The sequence below is a fragment of the Schistocerca nitens genome, chromosome 8, assembly GCF_023898315.1.
Source record: "Schistocerca nitens isolate TAMUIC-IGC-003100 chromosome 8, iqSchNite1.1, whole genome shotgun sequence".
Taxonomy (NCBI): Eukaryota; Metazoa; Arthropoda; class Insecta; order Orthoptera; family Acrididae; genus Schistocerca; species Schistocerca nitens.
Genome location: NC_064621.1, coordinates 330654983 through 330675656, shown reverse-complemented (window position 1 = coordinate 330675656; position 20674 = coordinate 330654983). Strand labels below are relative to the sequence as shown.

At 43.4% G+C, this 20674-nt stretch overlaps 1 protein-coding gene across 1 annotated transcript in view; it reads right to left on the bottom strand.

Moving 5' to 3' along the window:
- Window positions 1-20674, bottom strand: part of LOC126198932 (ionotropic receptor 93a) — a 151910-nt gene that overhangs the window by 110709 nt on the left and 20527 nt on the right. Inside the window, exon 5 of the mRNA XM_049935570.1 lies at window positions 1762-2104. Within this exon, the coding sequence (XP_049791527.1) occupies window positions 1762-2104 (343 nt within the window). The remainder of the gene's footprint in view (window positions 1-1761; window positions 2105-20674) is intronic.

Here is a 20674-nt window from a genome sequence, read left to right as displayed (position 1 = left end):
ATGCACCCAAATTGCGCGAAAATGTAATCATATGTCAGTGCTAGAATAATATATTTGTCCAATGAATATCCCTTTATCATCTGCATTTCTTCTTGGTGTAGCAATTGTGATGGCCAGTAATGTATTTCCCAAGAACGGATGACTGACAGAGCCCTAGGTTGCATAAATCTGCATTTTCCAGGTCGAAAACCACTTCATCATCCTTGAATAATGGTTTCTTCATCTGAGGCAAGAGGGAGAAGACTGTGCCATTTCAGGAAAATCGGGGGGTGAGGCGAAATTTGATAGCGCAGAGAAAGCAGCGTGTGTGGCCGTGAGTCTTGTGCAGATGAGGCGGGGCCTTCTCGTACAGTAAGACCAGGCCCTCGGACAGCTTCCTGCGACACATCCTCTCATCAGCCTCCAGTAATCCAGTAGTCTCGTCGATATTATGCTCCTGTGACGGTTTACCAGCACGAACTTTATCTGACAGCACCACACCATGACAGTCGCAAAAACGAGGATGTCTGGTCTTCGACATTTTGGGCTGTGGTGAATCCACATGTTTCCACTACAAGGTTTGTTCCTTTGTATGGAGGTTACAGTAAACACTGGTACACGGCGATCAGGCAAGTCATCTGGATTGGCTGAGTGATACAGTATATTTCAAGCTCACTGACGGAATGGACTGTGGGCTTACTAACAAAAACATCTCTTTGAAATTTGACTGAATTACTCCTTGGCCATGTCCAGATGGAGTAATTTTATATTTTAGGTTATTTATTACGTATTGCGAAAAATGTGACCAAAAACACACGTTCGTAATTTTATTATTCTTTTCAAATATCAATCATACAATTGTATTTTAACTCAACAATATCCTCTATATTAAAAAAATGATTTTTTTTTCATTTCCGTTAAGATCTGCTGTCTGTGGGACTTCTGTTATGAACACACCTCATTTGTGGGCAGAGAAACTTATACTTCTCGGATTGGGGGCTTAATGATGACTGAATTTCTTAAGAAAATAATAGAATGTTGTCCAGAAATCAATAAAATATGGGCAAAAAGATTTACGTCCATTGCTTCACTCATTTTTTTAAACAAATCGCTTATTTTATAGGCTGACTGAGGAGAACGGACCCTTAAAACGCAGTGAACTAAAATTTGTGTGATAATCTATTACGTAAATTTTCGCAGCAGACCTAAAGTAATATATGATTCTTTTATCGATACTAAATTTTGTAAAATGAACCGACAAAGTGTGTATTGAAGCACATCAAGGCGGACTGTATTTCCACCTGCCACGGAGCAGTGCCTCGCGCACTACTCCAGTCACAGGAAACACAAGATACGTGAAACGTGGCATCCTGCGCCATCAGTGCCGATATCACTAGTGGCTACTTGCTCTCTATGTTGGTCTAGAACTAGTAAGAAGTTTTATTGAGAACTCAGTAAAGTTATTAAGTCAGTGGCAAGTATAGGAGGCAAATGAAGGTTTAAATGGCTCTGAGCACTATGGGACTTAACTTCTGAGGTCATCAGTCCCCCAGAACTTAGAACTACTTAAACCTAACTAACCTAAGGACATCACACACATCCATGCCCGAGGCAGGATTCGAACTTGCGACCGTAGCAGTCGCGCGGTTCCAGACTGTAGCACCTAGAACTGCTCGGCCACTCCGGCCGGCCAAGTGATGGAGTTAAGGCATAAAACACCTTGGAGATGCTACTCGGAGTAGCGAGTTGTAAGCTGGAGGAGAGAGTAGCGAGTGGCAGTACCTGTGACAGGCATGAGGGTGGAGCCCTGCTTCATGAGGGCGCCGTAGACGAACCAGACGCAGGAGCTGAGCGGGAAGATGCGCGTGAGGCGCGCCGAGCCGGCGCAGAGTCGCACGCGCACCAGGATGATGAAGTAGATGGCGGGCCCCATCAGCACCACGGAGGCCAGCACCAGGTACCAGACGGTGGCGTCGAACGGCGCCAGCAGGCCCGTGCCCGACGCAGACACCAGCGGCCGCTTCATCAGGAACACCCAGGGCGCCTCGGCCAGGCTCTCCGAGTGCTGCACCAGCTTGGCGTGCTGCGAGAACTGCGGCAGGTAGCCGACCGCCACGTCCACCTGCTGTCACACGCCGGTTCCGTTAGGCACCCTTCAACAGCAGCAGTTTCTCACAAAAACTAATGGATGGCTTGATCCAACCCTGCCCCAGGGGACAAGGGCACCGGGGACCTCCCTCGCAGGCGGGTGCAGCTGGAAGACGCTAGATTCACCTCGGTAGCACCTCTCCGTGACGCCACTATGACGTGTAAATGCGCAGTTCCGACCATCGGGGAAGAATATCGAATTTCGTGGTCGTATCGAGTCTGAGCGCGGTGAGGCTCCCTTGGAACAGTCATCCATCTTGTGTTTACAGAGAAGGTATCACAGCAGTGAGCCTAGAGTCTCATGATTTGACTTAGGAGTAGACACTATCAACGTGCTGATGCATGCCACCACCTACGGTGGTTTATGTAATATCAGTTTATCGAGCTGAAGTAATGTGGCTGGTTGATGTTTTTGTTTCCATCACGAATATGGATAACAAAATTTTTATATGTTTTAATGACGAATGGGTTACATATTCAGTTGCTATCGCGTCCTTTTTCCATTTTATATGGATTGATGACGAATGGGTTTTGTATCCAGCTCCTTAATTTCGCGATCAAGAGTATTTAAATTGTGAAATAACAAAGTTATATTCTTTTGAGAAATGGTCAGCAAACATCCAGTCATTGTGTACGCCACAATAGTATTAAAAATTGAAACGGATTTATTGGCTGCGTACCTGTGGGTAAGTCACATCTTCCCTCATCTTATTCGATATGACCTGTTTATTGACTTAGTTTTAATTGATTTGCTTATTCATTTGAGGAAGATATATGTCATGTAATTTTGTCTAGTTACATATACAAAATTATAGATGCTTTGCATGCCAGAATAATAAATGTATTACCATAACACTCTTGTGGAACCGTAAAATGATTGTTAATACCGAGTATCGTTGTGACTGTGGTAGCCGTTCTTGCTCGCGAATAAAAGCAACAACTCACATTTTCAATTCGTACATTCGTTGCAGATTTGGAAACTATTCTTGCCTTTTCTTTCTCTGAAAGTGAGAACCTGCCAACTTCATTCTCCTTATTTACATACCGTTATTATGTATTACGAAAAGTACTTAACTGTGAGCTTCCCCAATAGAAAGACTGTGCTAGTTGTGTGAAGTATGTTCTGATTTGTGCGAATAATTATAATTCACTGCGAGAAAAATGAACTGCTTCTTTTGCATTTTTGAAAGTAACTGAAACAACGAAAAAAACAAATGCAGCTACATTCCTGTAAGATATTCTTGTTTGGAAAAGATGTCTCCTAAATAACTAGATTGTAAATTTTCTTTTATACTTCATAGACGTCTGAGACTAACTTACCTTTTAATTCCTTTTCAAATATATCAGTCTTTTCTATGTTTTTTTTTAATTTGAGTAGTACTTATATTGTTTTACCCGATGATCAACGTATTTCGAACATTTATTGGCATTTGCGTTTTCATGCATAACCTAAATTACTGACAGTTACAACTCACTCCTGGAAGAGAGCGCTCTTATCTGTACACGGCATCAAATATTATAGAACATACTTTCTTAAATTAATAAGATCTCAGAATCTTTTAAAAAAGCGAAGGGAAAAAATTTAAATGTAGCAGAATGTAAACCAACGCACCACCTAGATTCATTGTCGTATCCCGACACTCTAACCACTACACGATTGTAGACACTTGCAGTGTGTCACTTAGATTTAAATTTAAACACTGTGAAGACTTTATCTACCATTACGTTTTCAACTTATATTTAATTATAACGAACCATACTAACAGCAAAGCGCATTTAAAGCAGCCTGTATTCATAGAGTGCCAACGGCCTTGCCACTATGGCAACACCGACTCTCGTCATATCACCGAAGCTAAGCGTTGCAGGGCTTGGCTTGCTCTTATATGGGTGACCATACGGGTCTTTCGAGCGCTGTTGGCAAGTGGGGTACACTCAGACCTTGTGAGGCCAGTGCAAGAGCTACTTGATTGGGGAGTAGTGGCACTGATCACAAAAGCTGTCAACAACAGAGGGAGCTGTATGCTGACCAAATGCCCCTCCGTATCAGCATCAGGTGACGCCTATCGTCTGAGGATGACACGGCGGTCGGTCGGTACCATTGGGCCTTCGAAGTCTGTTCGGATAGACGGGAGGATATTCATGTTATATCGAAATAGTTTAGTACCTATCAAATGTGGCTACTTCCACTACTCACAATTAAATATGATCACAGAAGTCCCCGACAGTCGGAACTTGGCATGGACAAGTCACAGTGACGTCACGGAAAAGTGTTCTCGAAGTGACTCTAGCACCTCCCGGCGCAGCTAGTACAGGCTATCTGCCAGGTAGGCATATTGCATGCATTCTGCGCATGCGTAAACTATTTGCCTACCCCTGTCAGGGGGTGTGATAACAGGACTGTACGGTCGCGTGCGCTACAGCCGGGCTACCTGAATGCCTCAGCTGTTTTCTCACACCTGCCCACCAGCGCGGCTGCTGGCGAACAGATACTCAAACTGGAATAGCCTAATATAATCTTCTCCGAAACCCCAGGTACACGAGTTCCATGCAGGGTCGCATTAATGCAGGGGCTATTTAGATTACAGCGTTCCGACTGTCACATTAAGACTTAAAATAAAAATAAAATGTTCGTGTTAATACTATAGTGCATGCCTCTTATATTAGTACAAGGCCTAGATCCAATTATTATGTATGGGCTTCTTCGGCTGAATCGCTAAGAAGGTCTAAGGCTTCTCTCCAGTTACTCGTCAGCCAGTCTGGTGTGTCAGTAGAAGATAACAAAAGGAAAGCAGAAGTCTAAATTTCACGTTCATGCAGGAGAACTGTAGAAACATACTGTCGTTTGACCATCGACAGACTCCTGTATGGAGGACGCAGTAACAGGCGTCCCTGGCATAGAGAACCAACTGAAAGAGTTGAAAGCAAATATGTCGCCAAGTCTAGATGGAACCCCAATTCGGTTTTATAAAGAGAACTCTACAGCACTGGTTCCCTACTCAGCTTGCATTTATCCCGAATCTTTCGTCCGAAGCAAAGCTCCAAGCGACTGGAAGAAAGCGCAGGTGGCACATATGTGTGAGAAGGGTGAAACGACGGACCTGCAGAATTACGGACCAATATCCTTCAGATCGTTTTGCTGCAGAATTCTTGAACAAATTCCCTGTTCGAACACAATAAATTTTCTTGATACGGAAACGCTTCTGTCCACGAATCAGCACGGTGTTAGAAAGCATCGTTCGCTCGAAACTCAGCTTCCCCTTTTCTCACATGATATCCTGCGAACTATGGATAATGGGCAACGAGCAGTTTCGAAGTTCCTAGATTTCCGAAAAGCATTTGACACGGTGCCCTACTGCAGACTGTTAACGAAGGTACGAGCATACGGAAAAGGTTGCCAGATATGTAAGTGACTCGATGACTTCTTAAGTAAGAGAACGCATTAACTTGTCCTCGACGACGGGTATTCATCAGAGGCAGTGTTGATAGGTGTGTCCCAGGGAAATGTGACAGGACCGCTGTAATTTTTTATACACACGATTTATCTGGCAGGCAGGATAAGCAGCAGTCTGGGGATGTTTGCTGATGTTGCTGTGGTGTGTCGGAAGGTGTAGCGTTGAGTGACTGTAGGAGGATACAAGATGACTTAGCCGAAATTTATAGAGCGTGTGATGAGTGGCAGCTATCGCAAACTGTAGAAAAATATCCGTTAATGCAGAACAACTCTACAGCCGCCACACGAAGATAAGAGAATTTCGGCCTCGTGCAGACTCATATAGAAAATCATTTTCCCTCGCTCTGGTTGCGAGTGAAACAGGAAGGGAAATGACAAGTAATGGTACACGGCGCCCTCCGCTATGCGCCGCAGGGTGGCTTTCAAAGTAAGTACATAGATCTAGATGAATTTTTCAATGGACAGCTGATACTACACTGTCTGATGAAAAGTATATGGGGACCCCTATATGACGCGGAATTTGCCTCCAGGTGTCATTAGCAGATGATTCGCCAGTATAAAAGAAGGACAGGAGCAAGAAGCAAGGTTTGAGTTGCCTTTTGTCAATTTTAAGTCCTCCTAAAGGATGGAGATAGTCACTAGATACGAAGCTTATGCTGAAGGTGATTTTTATTTTGCCAGCGATTCTGTACAGGATGTATATTCAGTGGCAGCAACCACACAGCTGAAGAAGCTACAATCATTGCAAAGTAAAATCCTCCGTATCACCGCAGACGCAGACCGGTACACCCCAAACACTCAATTAGGGACCTGTCAGGCGAACCATCCATCTCCACGTGTATAAAGAAGAACTCTGAAAACCCATATAGAAAGGCTTGCACTTCACCCTGTAAGTAGGCTGTTTAGGTTTTTATGTTGGTAACGCCACATAGTGCTCTGTGTGAAAATCGCTGACTGCACTGTGTGCAGTCTGTGGCTGGTTGGACTCATTGTTGGAATATTCGCTTGTGTAGTGTTGGGCAGTTGGATGTGAACAGCGCCTAGCGTTGGGCAGTTGGAGGTGAGCCGCCAGCAGTGGTGGATGTGGAGAGAGAGATGCCAGAGTTTTGAGAGGTTACCATAAGCGAACGATTTGGACGTGTGACAGCCAGAAAAAGGAAATTTGTAAAGATGGATGTCATGAATTGATATATATATATATGATGACTTTTGAACATTATTAAGGTAACGACATTGTTTGTTCTCTATCAAAATCTTTCATTTGCTAACTATGCCTATCAGCAGTTAGTGCCTTCAGTAGTTAGAACCTTTTATTTAGCTGGTAGTATTGGCGCTCGCCGTATTGCAGTAGTTCGAGTAACGAAAATTTTTGTGAGGTAAGTGATTCATGAAAGGTATAGCTTATGGTTAGTCAAGGCCGTTCTTTTGTAGGGATTACTGAAAGTCAGATTGCGTTGCACTAAAAATATTGTGTGCCAGTTTAGTGATGATCAGAATAAGCAAAGAGAAAACTGTTTGAGTACGTTGAGTTTTGCTCAGCTGTTTGAAAATCAAATAATGTAAGAATTTTTCCAGCACTCTCATTCGTAATTTTTCAAAGGGGACGTTTCAACCCCACCATATCAATCATCACTTAGGTACAGATTACCCCCAACGCTTCAGATAAGAGACCCATAGCCAAACTCAACACACAGTTTAGGCTACAACAGATTGCAGATAATAATCATACAACCACACCATCATTCAGATACACAATCATCACCATTTTTCATAAATAATTAAAGCCATTCTGGAACTCAGATGGGCAAAACCGAGTGATGCTTCAAAGAAACCGTCAGTAGAAAAGTAGCAGCAGTAGAATGGGTTGTTCAGGAGAACTCAGTGACTTCGAACGTTGTCTAGTCACTGGACGCCACATAAGAAACAAATCTATCACGGACATTTCAATCCGTCTAAAGCTGCCAGAGTCGACTGTTGGTGATGTGATTGTGAAGAGGAAATGCGAAAGCCACGCAGCACTCGTGTACTTACGAACGGGGACCGTCGAGCATTGTGGAAGCAGGTTGAAAAACACTTAATGACATCAGAGGAATCACTCATGAGTTCAGTGCAACCAGTAGTTCAACTAATGTGGGTAGGGAGCTGAAAAGATTGAGCAGCTCTTCATAGGCCCCACATTTTTGTAGTCACTGCTAAGTGACGCTTGAAATGATGTAAAGAGAGACGCCACTGCACGTTGAATGAAAACAAACGAGTTATTTGGAGTTACGTGATACACTGTGGCAACCTGATGAAAGATTTAATGCCAGCGTGTGTAGTGCCAACAGTGAAGTACAGTGGCGTTACAGTATTGGAGTGTTTTTAGTATATATGGCGCGGTCTCCTTATTGAGCTTAAGGAAACGCTAAATGCAGAAGGATATAAACACATTTTACAGCATTGTATACAGCGTACGGTAGAGCAATAGCTCAGAGACAATGACTGTTTATATCAACATGAAAATGCACGCTGTCAAAGCAGCATCTGTGAGGCAACGGCTTGTCGGCAGTACCACTTCTGTAACCCACCGGAACATCTTTCGAATAACCCAGAATGTCCATCACTATCTTCTATGGTTTCGGATTTTGAAGAAATATGGTCTGCCATTCCTCCGTAGATATTCAGACAAAAATGGTTCATATGGCTCTGAGCACTATGGGACTTAACTGCTGAGGTCATCAGTCCCCTAGAACTTAGAAATACTTAAACCTAACTAACCTAAGGACATTACTCACAGCCATGCCCGAGGCAGGATTCGAACCTGCGACCGTAGCGGTCGCGCGGTTCCAGACTGTAGACATTCAGACACTTCAGTGAAATTGGTCCCAGCAGAGTTCAAGCCATCATATTAATTTTCAGTATTAGGTGTCAGGATACTTCTGAACAGATAGTGTATTGAAATAGGCACATCAGTGGCATCAAAATTGTCAGTGGTACCCAGTCAAATGCGTTCACTTTACTTGTCAAACCACGATTACTTTTAAAAGAATGATTTATGGATTTTTGGCAGTTAGAAATGAGTTCCAAATGTTACTAAATTAAAGTCCCACGTCGCTTTTTCTGTCTGTATGTGATTTCTAATCCCATGAACTAGTGTGCGGTTTTTGACACATTTATTTAACAGATAGACTGATTCACGAGAAATGTTTTTGTATAGTATTGAAGATCGTGTAATATATGCACTATTATGTGTTCTACAGCCATGCATATTATAAAAATGTATGTCTGTATATTCCACAACTCCTCCTAAACCTTTGAACCAATCTCAACCAGACTTGGTACACACATCCCTTATTGTCAGGTAACAATCGCTGTGGGGGTAAGAATCACCTACTTATCATAGTTCAGGAGATGTGACGTCATAAACAACCAATGCATTATAAACTGCCGCATCATGCACGTAGTTTACATTTATTACTTCTTTACTGTTAACTCTATTCACAACAGATTTCGCACAGTATGCATATATGCCGTTGAATATACCTACACACATACATGATTCTACGGCACATAGTTCAAGAGCTATGGTGTCAAAAAAACTCAGATGCGTGAAAGGATGCTGCATCTTGCAAGAAGATTTAATACATTTATTCTTTACTACTAAGATACTTCTGCAGTAGAGTCGGCTTAAGGTAATCCCTGACACGTGGCAACGCTTTTGACAGCTTTCAACTGTGATCATCGCATTCCGAGCCCACTACAGGAGTAGTGAAGGACGGGGAAATACATACATGCATGCAATCACATGCAGGCTGAATCACAACGTCTGAATGGCTCGGGGTTTTGCCCGATTGTTACTGCACCCTGCTGGCAGGCGTAAAAATTAAGCGCCACTCACGTCGCCATTTTCAAGTTGTTCCATCAATGACTGGTCCAATGAGTCATTATGTTTCGAATGGATCCAGCATTTCCTGAAGAATGTAAAATCGACTTTTGGTGACCCAGTGCTGCTGATTTTATATAATCCCAGCAACCACATTCCACGTGACATTTTTGAATTTCCTAAAAAATATCTATTGTCATGGCAACCATACCTCCACACTCTTCTCAGAAGCTTCAACCACTAGATGTTCCACTGTTTTCTACTTTGAGATCAGCCTTTAAATGAACGATATGAATTGTATATGAAGTCAAGGGTTTATGACAAAATTACACCTTATGAATTAGCTGAACCTTTTAATAACGCATATATGAAACTTGTTAATATGGACAAATAACATTTGGGGCTTAGGGCATGTGGCATTTGTCATTTCAATTCAGACAAATTTTCGTTTAGAACAATGTGAGACCTTCAGAGACATTGGCCTTGAAGACCTCCCGAATGCAACAAATGGAAATGAGGTGGTTGCTTCTACAAAGAAACCAGATTTCCCAGAGAGGAGTCAAGAACTGTTTTCTGAAATCATCAGCAGAGGAAAAGGTTCCACTTTGGTGTAAGAGGCCTCAACAAAATCAACTGAAAGTTCAGGTGTCAAGTGCCTTAGTTCATCTGACACATCACCTATTCCAAAACTAGAAAAATTTATTCCTAAGACAAAACGAGCTAATGGAAAGCGTAACGGAAATCACTGATCCTTACAGTAACCCCAGACAAGGAACAATTGCAACTGGAGCTTTCAATAAGGAAAGAAAAAGAAGCTATGAGAAAGAAACTTGAAGAAAACAAGAAAAGAAAACTTAAAGACGAAGAAGATAAATGTACAGTTCTATAACTTCAAAAAGGCTAAAAGAAGAAGCAGTCGCCTTACAATAAACTAGAAAATGAAAGAAGCAGCAAAGATGACCTAAATCTCGACTTAAAGGTCATTTGTGAAGACAATGAAATGGCTGATGCTGATCCAATGGCGTTTTCAGAGGATGTCTGTTTAGTTTGTGGAGAATGTGGGAAAGATGGATAACTATTTTAGAGATTTGTTTCGTGAAGTAGATGCAGCCATGAAGAATGTAGCATCTAGAACAGTCCAAAAGAGTTCAAGTGTGATGTTTGCTGTACAAGAAAATGAACTGTTTTCATGCCTATAAAAAATAAAAATGATTACAATAAATTATTCCAGAACGTAATTATTTTGTTCATTAATGTATTGCTTAGTATATGTAATTAATAAACTAATAAAAATAATGTATATTGTCTATTTTTATGCAATGATTGTTTTGCATGTTGTTACTCCACAGCATGCTTGCCATTACCCTAAGGGGTAAGGAATACCCCACATTTACAATTTGTTTGTTTTAATGTTCAAAATTAATTTAATATTTATAACTATTTCCAATTACTTGCAATGTGTGAAGAAATGTCCATAGTATGGTGTGTGTTTGTTTTTGTAGGTTGCAACGAACAATTTACCTTGATTTTTTCTTAGGTGTATTATTTCCATCACCCATTCGTACATATAAGGTCTCGTTTCCAATAGAAAATGGGCAAAATGAATACCTGAGAAATTCTTGTCAGCTACTTTAATAATATACTACAGACTCTTTACATATCATATTAATAGCTACAGTGAAAACATTATTGACAAATTACTGTGAGCACATTAGCATTAAGGAGCTATTCTTCCTGCACTCCATACGTGAAATGGACAAGTAAATACCTTTATATCTGGTACAAAGTGAAATAACCTATGCTTCTCACTTAAGAGTGGTTTACTGAGTATACATGTGTACTGGCACTCTTGTATACCAGCTATCACCAGCACCAGCACAAAAAGTCACTGACATTCCAAAGATTGCCCATCTGCAGTATTAGAGAAGAGCGAGGTCTGTCGTAAAGTTCTAACTGGCAGAGTTGAACTCTGGCAGTACCAAGACAAGGCTGCAACAGGTTTTCGTGTCATCCTTTGTAGAAACTGAGTTACGAGAGTCACAGTCCACATGGAACATCATGGCCAGCCCTACAGCAGCTACTGGTGATGTCATACATTGAGTTCCAACATCCTCCAGAGTTGTGTAGCTTCCATGGACTCTTGTGCCGCTGTTGATCTCCGTAGATGCAGCATATTGAATTGCCAACAGTACAATTACTGTTCAGATCTTTTACCTAGAGTACAATGTCCAGATTTCCTTAAGTTTCTGGAGTGACAGTGGCTATCTCTGTCAGATGGTAGTGAGATTTTGTTCTTCATGAAACCGTAACAAAGTATAGCAATTCACTTTACTCCTACTAACAAAAAAATCTTGTTAATGTGTTGCCACAGATGACTGGCTTTTAACAAGGCTGCCAACATATTCCATTGAAATTTTGGGGGTCCTGTTTAAGACAAACCAAACTGAAAAGCCAAAAATGTATTGCAAGGATCACTGTTACGGTTCAACTGTAGTTTAGCTATTATTTTATTTATTTTGGCTTACTGTGGTGAAATATATCCAATGAGACAGAACATTATGACCACCTCTGGAAGGCAATACAGCAAAAATTCTATGTACCTCTGATTTGACAGATCCTCGGTAGGTTTCCAGAGGTATGAGGCACCAGCTACCTACCCACAGGTCACTGCAGTTCTCATAGATCACAATCTCGTGCCTCGTGGGTGCGGAGCTGGCACCCGATAGCGCCCCAACTGTCACCCATCGAATTCATATCAAGAAAATTTGGTGCCCAGGAGAACAGGCTCCTAAAGTAGGGTAGCACAGTTTTGGTCCTGTGATAAGAACAAGTTATCTTATAGAAAGATACCATGGCCATCAGGAAAGACATCTAGGACGACTGAAAGCAGCTGATTCGCAATTATTTTTATATGGATCACCGCTGTCATGGTGTCTTTCATTAGTTTGACGAGTACCATGGTAGAGCCCTGGTGAATGTTCCCCATAGCATAACACTGTCTGCCGGCATGCATCAGTAGCACCGTAGCCGTCACCATTCAGATCAGTGAGTGTGGATGCTGAGCAGGTGAGGTGGTAGCACTATAGGTGCAGGAGGCCGAACTTCAGGGCTGGTGAGGGTAGATGCCATACGCTTAAAGGTGGCAGTTCAACAACACTGTCTGGAAACATAGCTATTACTCGGCATTTTACAGTATGGATTGTCTTCTCCAACGCAGCAGAAAATGTGCTTAATTGCACACTCAACTGTGACAAGGAATGTGGAAGCATCACGCTGGTGTAGCGCAGGTCAGGACTAGAGATGGGTCGTTCGCGAACTAACGGATCCAAAGGAACAGTTCACCAAGATGAACGGAACGACCGAGGAACGAATTCTAAGGAACGGTCTTTCATAGTTCACCTCGGTCGCGGCTTATAGTTCCCGGGAACGGGAAACGGTCGGTCTCGTTGCCGAACAGCACGTCGGCCGGTCTCGTTCCAGCCTCGGTCCCGTTCCCGTCTGTCTCTGTCTCGTTCCCGTCTGTCTCTGTCTCGTTCGGCCGGACTCGTCCTTCTTCGCGTGGCCACTCGTCGCAGTTCCCCTGCCGACTGCTCACAGTTCAGTATGGAGTTGTTCGTTTCGTTCGCTTCGCACGCCCATTCTAGATCTGTTTCAAACCTTTTATCAACTCTGAACTTCTGGTTCTTTTCGTATTCTATTCAGCGTCCACGACCGGTAACTAAAATGTATTTTATAATTACGTAAATTACATAAAAATTACGTGGTATGTAATACATCCATCTTTTCAGGTAACAAAACGGCGTATCGGCCTACTTCACTATTTCGATAAACAGCAGAAGAAATGCTTGTAAAAGGGCAAGATTTTGTTGTTGTTACACATGGAAAGGACGTCGGCACGTCACACACTAGTGGCCATTTTCCGTCTTTTTTTGACGCAAGGTAAAAGAGCATGTTCATTGTTATGGAAGGCAGACCGACTTACAACCGAATGAAGCCCGCGTTTCGTAATCGAGTGTATATGTCACATTTTGTAAAGATAATATGATAACTCCTACAATATTATTTCAGTGGTACAGAGTGGAGAACGAAAACTCGGCCCCGAGTGCTAGACTGCTCATTGTCGCTTACCAGTCGTCATCTATTGTTTCGAAGTTTTTTGCATTAGCTTATTTATTTTTTCTTCACTGCCTAATTATACATGTTTATCTATTCTGCTCGGAGCGGTCAACAAATCGTGCATAACTGGCGAGCAGTCTGTACTCGGGGCCGGTTTCTCGTGCGCCACCTTATATAATTTCACTTCGAACTGCCACATAACGGTACAGTTGGCTAAACGAGATGTATTGCTGAATCACGAAAATTACAAGTGTGTGAGAAAACCGTTATGAATAAAAACTCTGTACTCCAGGGTGGAGGCATGTGCCCCCTCTTGGCACCTTCCATCTTCAGTCACCTACGCTATTAATTTTCAATTTTTCATAAGAACCATATACCAAGCACAGTGAGGTGAAAGAGTAAGAACAAACGGTTCCCAAGAAAGAGCGATCACCAGTAAACTAGTTCCCAAGGATGAACGACTTGTGCAGTTAGTTGAATCAGGAGCCTGCAGGTGCAAGCCTGCAGTGGCACACCAGTAACTCATGTGGCCCTCCTCACCGCTCTTGAAGACAGATGTGCACTTAGGCATGTGCAAACAGCATATTGCGGGTGGCGAATGTCATGAGGGTGGAAGCCCAGCACCTAAGCCAGCAGCACAGTATACAGACAGGAAGAGAGTACCATGTACAGCCAGGGAGACGTTACTCAGGTGCCTCGCCCAAGGCGGTATTTTGCTGTCTCTTGGTATGGCCTTCACCAGGTGAAGGCCCAAGCTCTTGCACATCTAACAGTCACAGAGGAGATCAAACCATAGTGACAATTGCAGTGGCGAAGTCCCACTGCCTCGAGCTGGTTGCAGCCTCAGATGGGAAGTCTTCATCCAGGCAGCACGCAACAACCCAATACGTTTTGACCAGCTGTTCGCCTGGTTGGCGGTGTATCGGACAAGACCATCGATTGGAGTAACAGGATACGTGATACATCCAACTGGGTGACATGTATCCATTGATCCACAGTCCAGACTCGGTGTTCTGTCTACTGCAACCCTAACTGATGATGGCGGAGGGTTAACATGTAAACATGTAGGGTTCAAAATGGTTCAAATGGCTCTGAGCACTATGGGACTCAACAGCTGAGGTCATCAATCCCCCAGAACTTAGAACTACTTAAACCTAACTAACCTAAGGACATCACACACATCAATGCCCGAGGCAGGATACGAACCTGCGACAGTAGCAGTCGCGCGGTTCCGCACTGAAGCGCCTAGAAACGCTCGGTCACCTTGGCCGGCAAAACATGTAGGGATCGCCCACTGTAGAATCCAATGATCAGAAGTATGTCCTGAACGGTGTGCTCTCAAACACTTCTACCTGCATCAGCATTGTACTCTTTCGTCAGATCTGTGCAGAGCGCATCTATCCTGCTTTACAGGGGAAAAAAAATTGTTCAAATGGCTCTGAGCACTATGGGCCTTAACTTCTGAGGTCGTCAGTCCCCTAGAACTTAGAACTACTTAAACCTAACTAACCTAAGGACATCACACACATCCATGCCCGAGGCAGGATTCGAACCTGGGACCGTAGCGGTCGCGCGGTTCCAGACTGAAGCGCCTAGAACCGCTCGGCCATAACGGCCGGCTTGCTTTACAGAGTGGAGAAGCCTTCGACCTCCACATTCTATAAAGAGGCATGGGCGCCCAACACCTTGTCACCTATTTGTGCTTTCACCTTCCGTCTGCCATTTTACATAAATGTTCATAACAGGAGCAAGCGATAGTCTGACCACCTTCGTCTTTCCGAGATGCTCGTTCTCAGGCAGCAAGCCATAACATTTTGCCCTTCATCAAAGATACTTGCGTCAGTGAATTTTCCCATTTTCGGCCCTTATCGTCGCTAGAATCATTGTTCATTCGCCTCTGCTCCGTTTACATACTTTCCTACTCCGACAAGTGCCGGTAAAGCCAGTAGGTGACATTCAATATCGCAGCTGTCAGTGGTCGTCATGTTCTGGCTCGTCATTGTAGATCAGACAAGACTACTACCTGACAGTGATCAATTTAAATGGACAAAAGTTAATGGAAATTTAGAAACAAAAGACTAAACATTATTACGTGCTGTTCTGGGAAGGCTAATTTACAAACAAAAGCGATGGAGATGTAATCTGGGTGGCGGACCATGTAGATAAATAAATAATAAGTTAACGATAGATGTGCGCTATCGAAGTTTAGACACAGCGCTCACTGGGGAAACGATGTAGTCTGTATCTGTCAGCTGCACTTATTTCCAGCAGAGCAAGTAAGATATATGCAACTAAAAGATAATACAAAAACAATATTTGAAACGTAAAGTAGCTGTGTTTATGTTTAGACAACAAAGGTGCTGCTGTGCGTCGGTGCGACCTACAGATAGCCATCTTCAGCCCTTGGCATACAGCCGAACGACGTTCTAGACAGCGATCACGATTTTTATAAAGCGGTGGCGTCGGAGGCCTCCATCGATTTCCAGGTGCACGCTAACCTCTGCTCCGAGCTTCCGCTGCACGCGTTTCAACGACGACCACAAACGATTCGGGAAAAATGTTTGTTTTTCTGTGGGCAGCTTTTGCGCTCATTAGTTAATTAGCCAAGTCAACAAATAGAATACTACTGATACGTTATGAACAGTTCGAGAGTTAAAGAAAATTGTGGTTCCACAGCGGCTATGTGTGCGAGACATACGGTGATTCGTATCTCTCTATTTCCACGGTTGCACGTTGCTTCTAAGTGCAGATGCGGAACTGTTATGAGTACCACAGAAATGGTTGGTCTTCTCTGGCACTCGGTGGCTGTTGTTGCAGCTACCAACTTCACATGGATTCTCGTTCATTGTCGGCCGGAGTGGCCTAGCGGTTCTAGGCGCTTCAGTCTGGAACCGCGCGACCGCTATGGTCGCAGGTTCGAATCCTGCCTGAGGCATGGATGTGTGTGATGTCCTTAGGTTAATTAGGTTTAAGTAGTTCTACGTTCTACGGGATTGATGACCTCAGAAGTGAAGTGCCATAGTGCTCAGAGCCATTTGAACCATCTCTTTCATTAACCAAATGGCCCAAAGCTGTTCGTCGTCAGGGAGTACAATTTCACCCAGAGAGGAACATTGTTTATTAGGAAAGATGTGAGTGGGGGAAAGAATGGCTATAGACTGCAAAAGGAATTGCTGCAAGAGGAAATTTTCCAACCTTGCTGCAAAGATTGGCCATCAGATCGTAGATCTCTCCTGATTTCACAGCGATGTTAACAGGACACAGGAAACCGAAGGCTTACTACCATTTGTCAAAGTAACCAACGACGCCATGTGTCCGTCCATTGGAGTTAACCAAACTGTGGACCAATTATTAACGGAATGTAGCAACTTAGACAGACTGAAAAACAAATTACTCAGAAGCGTAATAATGAAAGGCTTGTATTGGCCAACTAGCAGAAATGACCTGTCCAAGCATTTATAAAAGACTTTTATAACATCTGCAGTTATATATAATTTCAAAATGTATAAATCTGAGGCACCGATGGCAAAACAAACTCTGTATTAGATGTGTGATTTTAGGTTTTCTCGGCGTAAGAAAATCTTGAATAGTTCTTGGTTATTTAGCAGAGTGGTATCATCTAAAAGGCATATACACAGAAGAGCCAAAGAAACTGGTACACCTGCCTAACATCGTGTAGGGCCACCGCGAGCACGCAGAATGCCGCAACATGGCGTGGCATGGACTAGACTAATGTCTGAAGTAGTGCTGAGGGGAATTGACCCCATGAATCCTGCAGGGCTGTCCATAAATCCGTAAGAATACGAAGGGGAGATCCCTTCTGTACATCACGTTGCAAGGTATGCCAGATATGCTCAGTAATGTTCATATCTGGGAAGTTTGGTGGCCAGCGGAAGTGTCTGAACTCAGAAGAGTATTCCTGGAGTCACTCAGTAGCAATTCTGGACGTGTGGGGTGTCGCAATGTTCTGCTGAAATTTTCCGTCGGATTGCACAATGGACATGAACGGATGCAGGTGATCAGAGAAGATGCTTACGTATGCCTCACCTGTCAGAGTCGTATCTAAAGGTATCAGGGGTCCCATATCAATCCAACTGCACACGCCCCGCACCATTACAGAACCTCCACCAGCTTGAAAAGTTCCTTGCTGACATACAGCCGGCCGCTGGTGGCCGAGCGGTTCTGGCGCTACAGTCTGGAACCGCGCGACCGCTACGGTCGCAGGTTCGAATCCTGCCTGGGGCATGGATGTGTGTGTTGTCCTTAGGTTAGTTAGGTTTAAGTAGTTCTAAGTTCTAGGGGACTTATGACCTCAGCAGTTGAGTCCCATAGTGCTCAGAGCCATTTGAACCATTTTGCTGACATACAGGGTCCATGGATTTATGAGGTTGTCTCCATACCGGTACACGTCCAACCGCTCGATACAATTTGAAATGGGTCTCGTCCAGCCAGGCAACAAGTTTCTAGCCATCAACAGTTCAATGTCGGTGTTGACGGGACCAGGCGAGGCGAAAAGCTTTGCGTTGTGCAGTCACCAAGGGTGACGAGTGGGCCTTCGCCTCCGAAAGCCCGTATCGATGATGTTTCATTGAACGGTTCGCACGCTGACACTTGTTGATGGCCATTGAAATCTGGAGCAGTTTGCACTTCTGTCACACCAAACGATTCTCTTCAGTCGTCGTTGGTCCCTTTCTTGCAGGATCTTTTTCCGGCCGCAGCGACGTCGGAGATTTGATGTTTTACCGGATTCCTGATATTCATGGTACACTCGTGAAATGGTCGTACAGGAAAATCCACACTTCATCGCTACCTTGGAAGTGCTGTGTACCGTGGCTCGTGCGCCGACTATAACACGGCGTTCAAACTCTCATAAATCTTGATAACCTGCCATTGTAGCAGCAGTAACCGGTCAACAACTGCGCCAGACACTTGTCTTATATAGTCGTTGCCGACCGCTGCACCGTATTCTGCCTGTTTAAAGATCTCTGTATTCGAATATGCATGCCTATACCAGTTTCTTCAGTGTATTTCGGCAAGTCGACTTTTGCAATTTTCAGGCGTTGGTGATGCACTTTGCAGACGACACCACCCGGCTGAATAACGGAGAATTTTTCAAAATTCTGTACTAATTTACATCTACTTCACTGTTCTGCAATTCACACTTAAGTGTCTGGCAGAGGGTTCTTCGAACCACCTTCAGACTATTTCTCTACCGTTCCAATCCCTAACAGCAAGTACGTAGGATAGATGAACACTTAAATCTTTCTGTATGAGCTCTGATTTCTCTTATTTTATTTATATGGTCATTTCGCCACATGTAGGTTGGCGTTGAAAAAATATTTTCGCATACGGAGGAGAAAGTTGGTGATTGAAATTTCATGAAAAGAGGCCACCGCAACGCAAAATTCTTTTATTTTCACGATTTACACCCCAACTCGCATTTCATATCCTTGACACTTTCTCCGCTATTTCGCGATAATACAAAACGAGCTGCCCTTCTTTGGAATTTTTGCATGTCCTCCGTCTGTCCCATCTGCTAAGGATTCCATACCGCACTGCAATACTTTACCTGAAGATGAGCAAGCGTAGTGTAGGCAGTCTCTCTAGTAGATCTCTTGCATCTTCTAAGTGTTCTGTCAATAAAATTCAGTCTTTCGTTTGCCTTCCCCACAACATTATCTATGTGATAGTTTCAGTGTAAGTTTCTCGTAATCGTAATTCTTAGTTATTTAGTTGAACTGACAACCTTTATATTTGTATGATTTATCATGTAACCGAAATTGAACGGATTTGTTTCCGTAGTAATGTGGATGACATAATTCTTCTCCTTATTGAAAGAAAATTGCCACTTCTCGCACCCTACAGATATCGTATCTAAGTTATTCTGCAATTGGTTGTAATCTTCTGATGATTTTACTAGACGGTAAATGACAGCATCACCTGCAGACAATCTAAAAGGCTGCTTAAATCGTCTGCTGTATCGTTTATATAGATTGGCAACAGCAGAGGATCTATAACAGTTCCTTGGCGAGCGCCAAATATCATTTCTGTTTTACTCGACGATTTTCCTTCGGTTACTACGTACTGTGACCTTTCTGATAAGAAATCACTAATCCAGTTGCACAACTGAAGCGATACTCCATAGGTGCGCAATCTGAGTGGAAGTCTCTTGTGGGACATAATAACTGTCAGAGAAATTATGCAATATTTTAATATTTTTGTATCTATAGCAAACGTTGTAATCAACTAAACTAATAAATGTAGTATTTCTCTATGTAACAGAGAGTGTTAATAAAAATAATAAATAATACTCATTTTGAGATAGAAATTCTTTTCTCCGTGTTTGTAAATGTAGTATTTCTCTATGTAACAGAGAGTGTTAATAAAAATAATAAATAATACTCATTTTGAGATAGAAATTCTTTTCTCCGTGTTTGATTCCAAATAAGTTTATTTTTGAATGGTATACGCCCTAAGCAAAACACAGTTTTTCTTCTTTTATCCAGAGCTCGCTGATGTTACAGCTGTGCACACATAAATTCGAGTTTTTAATCCTCCTACATGCGATCGCCTTAGAACCGCGCCTCGCAGGCCTACGCCGCCGTCTTACCGGGATCTCTCTGCGGCATCTATCACTCAAATGTAGAGCATAAGCGGATGACATCGTGTTCCTCGTCCGGAATGAGGGGGAGACTCAATCACCACTGGATAGGCTACAGACGTATGGGATGGCAGCTGGCAGCGAGGTCAACTTCCGAAAATCACAATTCATGCATGTGGAGTGTGGACTAGAACCAGGAACGGAAGGACCCTTACCTGTGGTGCAAACCCTTCGATGTTTGGGTATCACCTTTCATAAAGAGACAGCGGGAACGGCTGCGGACATCTACCGACGGCTGTTGCTCAGAGTCCGCACGTCAGTACGACAAAACGCCCTACGGTCGATGGATGTGCTGCAGCGATGATGTACCACCTGACACACCTTCTCCCCTTGACGCGCACGATGGCCATGAGGATTCAGGCGGCTTTTGGGTACTATGGGACAGCTCTTACCCTGCAAGCGCGAGAAGGGGGCGTTGGTTTAGTGAACGTGCACCAGAACGCGTGCCACGTATATT